The 6,483-nt window shown below is 44.8% G+C and overlaps 1 protein-coding gene across 1 annotated transcript; it reads left to right on the top strand.

Annotated features, from left to right (window-relative positions):
• The first annotated feature begins 581 nt into the window (after positions 1–581).
• LOC137771766 (lysine-specific demethylase 4D-like) lies at positions 582–2,147 on the top strand. The gene has a single exon (XM_068555415.1). It carries the CDS (start codon positions 582–584, stop codon positions 2,145–2,147), a length of 1,566 nt encoding a protein of 521 aa, XP_068411516.1.
• Positions 2,148–6,483: the final 4,336 nt, after the last annotated feature.

Genomic DNA, 6,483 nt, shown 5'->3' with positions numbered 1-6,483 from the left:
AAGTTCAATTTTACTGGATACTGTCCAAATAGTTTTTAAAAGTGAATGTAATGATTTCCATTCTCCTTACTAGAGTACAAGAATTTCCATTGTTCACAACAACACCATTTCTTGTGTTGTCAATCTTATGAAATTTTAGCCTTTATCTGAATATGCAATTACAGTCCATGGTGGTGTTTTCTTTGTAGTTCCCGAGTAAATATTTCGAAACATTAATTTTCAAACTTTCTCTATTCTTTTTTTTTTAGGTTTTGTTTTCAATACTGCCCTGAAGACAATATATTTGGGATACCCAGCCAGGGCTGGGTGATTCACTAGACCTCAAGAGGACAGAGCGAAGTGTCAATCAAGGATATCAAAGACTTGCAGGCTCAGCCGGCACCAGTCCTGAGCAAGGCTTCTGCCCAGCGTGGAGTCCCCTGGAGAATCAGCAAGTCTAAGAAATATTATCAACTCATTGCTTTAAAGGCTACTGCGGGTTCCTGCTGATATACTCCAACCCATTTTTGAAAAAGTAGTGTTTTCCAGCATCCTCACCTATCCAGAACATAAATCAAAACTTGGGAGTTTCCGGCTTATTAATGAAAGCTATGAAGTCTAAGTCCAACTGGGCCCAGAACCCAAGTTGTAGCATAATGGTATTTCATCCAACTAAAGAAGAGTTTAATGATTTCGATAAATACATTGCTTATATGGAATCCCAAGGTGCACACCGAGCAGGCGTGGCCAAGATCATTCCACCCAAGGACTGGAAAGCCAGACAGACCTATGATGATATCAATGACATCTTAATAGCCGCTCCCCTCCAGCAGGTGACTTCTGGGCAGGCAGGTGTGTTTACTCAATACCACAAAAAGAAGAAAGCCATGACCGTGGGTGAGTACCACCACTTAGCAAAGAGTGAAAAATACCGGACTCCAGCACACTTTGATTTTAAGGACCTGGAGCGAAAATATTGGAAAACACGCCTCTATGATTCACCAGTATATGGTGCGGACGTCAGTGGCTCCTTATTCGATCAAAACACGGAGCAGTGGAACCTTGGACACCTGGGAACCATTCAGGACCTGCTGGAGCAGGAGTGCGGAGTGGTCATCGAAGGCGTCAACACCCCCTACCTGTACTTCGGCATGTGGAAGACCGCCTTCGCCTGGCACACGGAGGACATGGACCTTTACAGCATCAACTACCTGCACTTCGGGGAGCCCAAGACGTGGTACGCGGTGCCCCCGGAGCACGGCCGGCGCCTGGAACGCCTGGCCAGGGAGCTGTTCCCGGGCAGCGCGCGGGGCTGTGAGGCCTTCCTGCGGCACAAGGTGGCTCTCATCTCGCCCACGGTCCTCAAGGACAACGGCATCCCCTTCGATCGGGTCACTCAGGAGGCTGGAGAGTTCATCGTGACCTTTCCCTATGGCTACCACTCTGGCTTCAACCATGGCTTCAACTGCGCGGAAGCCATCAATTTCGCCTCCCCGCGCTGGATCGATTATGGCAAAGTGGCCTCGCAGTGCAGCTGCGGGGAGGCCCGGGTCGCCTTCTCCATGGACGCCTTCGTGCGCATCCTGCAACCGGAGCGCTACGAGCTGTGGAAGCGCGGGCAGGACCGGACCGTGGTGGACCACACGCAGCCCACGGCGCCGGACAGCCAGGTCCTGAACGCCTGGAGGGAGGTCCGCGCGTCCCTGGGAGCCGCTCTCGCCACGAGGCACCACCTGCCCCGCCGCGCTCTGCGCCCCCGTAGGGCTGTAGCCGCGGGCGGTGGGACCAGCCACCGAGTCCCTGTGCGTGCTGTGTGCCGGCGCCCCTCGCCGGCCCGGGGTTCTTGCTCTGCCGCCCAGTTCGGGGCTGTGGCCACCAGCACCTCCGGGGAGCCCGGCCCGACCCAGCCGCCGACCCCAGGTCCATCCGCCCCGGATCGCCACCCAGCTGGAAGATGTGGCCCTCGTCGTCGTCCTTGGGAACAGGGCACTCAGGAGCCAGCTGCTCCCCCCAGGGCTAAGAGGAGGCTTTCGTTACACACAGCTCTGGACCCAGAGGCTCAGCCCCTGCCTGTGGATGCACCGTCGCCGGACAGCACCGCCCCGCTCAGCGCTGGGCTCCAGCATCCCGCCACGGCTTCTGGCTGTGGTTGTGGCCCTGTCCCCTAAGCACAGGGGATGCCTTTCTACCCCACTGCTCTTGCGTGGGGATCCTTTGAGACTGGTCATATTTACATTTCAGAGCTTTGGGTATTTGCAGGTCACTAGTCTTGCGTGAGAGTGCCTCCTGTGCTGCCGCTGGACGTGCTGGGTCCGTGGTGTTTACCAAATTCTCCAAAGTTTGTTCTTCCTTCCAGACCCTGGAATCTTTGGACACTGCTAACTCCTGTGTCACAAACTGAGGTTTCATGCACTGGACACTCTAGTGTCTCTGGGAACTAGGTCCTGCTGAGGTCGCCAGAGCCCAATCTACCTCACACTCCCATCCTGGCGGCCGGCTCTGGACGCTGCTGAACTTCTAAAGAACCCTGGGCTTTGATTACCCTCCAGTCTCTCTCCTTTTCCTCTTCCCCCTTCCCTTCCCGCTTTTCTTGCCAAACTAGGCCCTTTTGACTAATTAGGTCAGTAGAGAGTAAGATAATAATTGATAATCTTTCTGAGTCTTTGATGTATTGAAAATGTGTTCTCTGCCAGTATGGTACCCAGAACGTTAAAATCTGAGTTTATTAAATATATTAAAGGTAACCAGAATGTTAATATCTGACTTTATTTTTTGTGTTGTTCAGTCAGTCAACTGAGAGGTGGTCGTTTTTCCGGCACTTTTCTTAATAATTATATCAAAACATTTCAAGCAAAACTTATTTTTATGAGCTTGTTGCCTTGTGTGATGTTGGTGAGTGAGTTTGGGGTTGATTGTTGGGTTCCAGGTGGCTGGCTGGGTTGGGGGATTTGGTTTGCAGCCCGATCTGAAGGATGACTTGGTGGGAATCACCTGGCACTCGGCTGATCCAAGTTGCTAGGAGAGTTGAGCAAACAGAGGACAAAAAGTGCCAGCATGTGAAAATCTTCTCTCCAAGTCTCCACTGCCTTCTCAATGCTGTATGTATATTTCACATGGTTAAGTCATTGACACATCCCAATAAACAAATCCACAAATAAAGGAACAAGACAATTTCAAGTGGGCATATGTTCTGTGAAGAGATTAAAGGGGATGGGATGCTAGTGCAGAATGGGCAGTGTGGTTCCGGTGGTCAGGGAATACTTCATAGAGCAGGAGACCTTTCTGAGTCCCAAATGACAAGAAGGAAGGTCCAGAGCTGATTTCCACTTGGATGAAACAACAAGTGTAACAGCCCTAACATAGAGCTTGGTGTTATTGTGTGGATAGAGAGGAAGCTCATTTGTGTCTGGGGCACTGAGAAGGGAGAGGCAGGGTCCAGGGTATGCAGGAGCTTGTAGCTCATGTTAAATATTTGAGTTTTTTTCAACTTGAAATGAGAAGGCATTGGAAGTTTAAAACAGCACTTGACATGATATACTTTACATATTTAACTAATCACCTTAATTGTTCTGTGGACCCCTTGGGGGCAGGAGAAGTAGTTAGAACATCTAAGTAATGCAGGTGAGAATTGATGGTTACTGACTTAAGCCATAGTGTTGAAGATGCACAGAAGTGGCCAAACTCAGAATAAATTTTGGAAATTGAAAATGATAGTTTGGATGCAGAAGGAAATATTTCAGAGAATCAGACCACATCTCTCTTCCCTCCAGCTCTCCCCTACAGAAGTTCAGTAAGATTCTGGAATTTGAAGCACCATGTAAAAGTAAAGGCAGCAGTAATGAAAAAGAAAGGCTTGTTTGAAGTTCTGATTGAGGAGTAGCAAAAGCCCACATCTCATCCCTATCACCATGCAGCTAGGCAACTGTGTGGTAGTATATTCTGTGGAAAACTGAAGCTGAGAGACTGAACTCAGGATCCGCAGTGGAGGATGGCAGTGAGATGCTTGGCTGGAAAGATGCTTAAGCCCTGTATTGAGACGGTGGAACCGCATGATGGAAGCAGACTGGAATTACTGGGAAGGCAGCAGCCCTGGAGAGCAACTGGACCATAGTAGATCTCATATGAGCAAGGAGTAAACTTTCAGGTGATAAGTAACTGAGATCTTGAGGGCTTTTGGTCCTTTCATTTAGGTCAGTTGTGGATATGGCAGTGCAGATAAATAAGGGAACTCTGAAAAGTCTCTATGAAGACAGTATTCTGGCTCATATTGCTATTTTAAATTTTAGAAACTGAAATTTTCCTTTTTATATTTCAGGGATATCACAATCTCTTCCCGGCAGATACACGCTCCAAATAACCTAGGATAACCAAATTGGGGGTTTTGAAGGCCAAGAAACAAAAATAAACTTCAGAAAATATTTCTTCCACTATACTCCTTATGTATTCACCCACTTTTATACTTGAAACAAAATTTCCTTTGCCCAATAAAGAGTAGCAATGTTAAAAATACAGTTTAGTTTTACCAGTATACTGGTTCCTAAATTAGTCTTCTTGACCTAAGTAGGCATTTCTCAAAAGAAGATATACAAATGGCCAACAGGCCCATGAAAAGATGCTCAACATCGCTAATTATTAGAGAAATGCAAATCAAAACCACAGAGGGGTATCACCTCACACCTGTCAGAATGGCCATCATCAAAAAGTCTACAAATAATAAATGCTGGAGAGGGTGTGGGTGAAAGGAAACTTCTTACAGTTTTGGTTGGAATGCAATTTGGTTCAGCCACTATGGAAAACTGTATGGAGGTTGCTTAAAAAAACTAAAAATAGAGCTACCATATGATCCAACAATCCCATTCCTAGGCATATATCCAGAAAAGACGAAAACTCTAATTCGAAAAGATACATGCACCCCAGTGTTCACAGCAGCCCTATTTACAATAGCCAAGACATGGAAACAAACCAAGTGCCCATCAACAGATGATTGGTTTAAGAAGAAGTGGTATATACATACTGTGGAATATTACTCAGCCACCAAAAATGAAATATTGCCACTTGCAGCAGCATAGATGGACCTGGAGAATATCATACTAAGTGAACTAAGACAGAAAAAGACAAATAGACCACTTACATGTGTAATCTGAAAAACAATACAAGTGAATCTATATACAAAACAGAAACAGACTCACAGACATAGAAAACAAACTTGTGGTTAGCTAAGGGGAAAGGGAGCAGGGGAGGGATAAATTAGGGGTATGGGATTAACAGATACACACTATTCTACAGAAAACAGATAAGCAATAAGGATTTGCAAAAAAACCCCAAAACAAACAAAAACAAAACAAAAACAACACAAGGATTTGCTATATAGCAAAGGGAACTGTATTCAATATCTTGAAATAAACTATTATGAAAAATAATCTGAAAAAATATGTATATAACAATCACTTTTCTGTACACCTGCAACTAACAAAATATTGCAAATCAACTCTAGTTCCATTAAAAAAAAATTAGTCTTCTTGAAAGGATCAGGAGCTGAGGGTGGTAATGAAGGGGGTTCATCAAGCAATTCTATTGAAAATTCTATTTTATTTCAAGGCGACCGGCACACTCAATTTGGATACTCACAATCTGGACCACTCTTCGCAGGAAAAGATGCCCAGATCCAGCTGTTCTTCCATGTCCAGTAAGTTGTTGCTATACTTAATCTTGGAAAAGCAAGGGACAATGACAATGACAATTACATAAAGGCAAGGATAGAGCCACCTTTGTTCTCACTGCCACGATCTCTCCTAGGCCTCTCTCCACTTCTGAGAAATAACAATCACGAGTCCAGTGTATATTCATCAAGTTTGTAGACAAAAGGCTACGAAATCGAAAGTAGTATGTCGTGTGGTGTAAACAACATACTCCCACCATCACCTTTTAAAAAAGTCAATATTACAGTTACAAGATCTAAAGACTTTCCTATCTATAGTTCTTAGTCAGTTCAACAAAGTCCACTAGATCTGTGTAATTTATTTTATTTTATTCATTCTGCTGCTGTTGGAAAACAGGGTTATTTGCAAATCTTTGTTATTTCAAACTATGTTTTACAGAACAGCTTTGTATATAGGATTCCTGGGTTGTATTTATGTTCACATTTAACTTTTTAGGAAAAGCCAGCTTGCCCTCCAATTTCCACCTCTATTGGCAGTGTTCGAGAGTTCTGGTTTCTCCATATCTTGACCCACGTTTTTATATTGTCAGACCTAATCAAAATGGGCAGAGAATAGCTTCTCTAATTGCTAGTGATCCTGCACATCTTCTTGTATTTATTGGCCATTTGGATTTCCTCTTTTCTGAATTACCTATTCTAAAGCTCTGTTTTAGGGTAGTAGAGCTCTGCTCTACTTTTTTTGGTTTGACTATTTTTTGTTGTTGTTATATAGAAGTTATGTGAAATTCAGGATACTAATTCTTTGTCTATTTCATGTATGATGACAAACTTCTCCTAGACTGTAA

The sequence above is a fragment of the Eschrichtius robustus genome, chromosome 11 (assembly GCF_028021215.1).
Source record: "Eschrichtius robustus isolate mEscRob2 chromosome 11, mEscRob2.pri, whole genome shotgun sequence".
Taxonomy (NCBI): domain Eukaryota; kingdom Metazoa; phylum Chordata; class Mammalia; order Artiodactyla; family Eschrichtiidae; genus Eschrichtius; species Eschrichtius robustus.
Note: the sequence above shows the minus strand (reverse complement) of the source record. Positions and strands in the feature narration are given on the sequence as shown.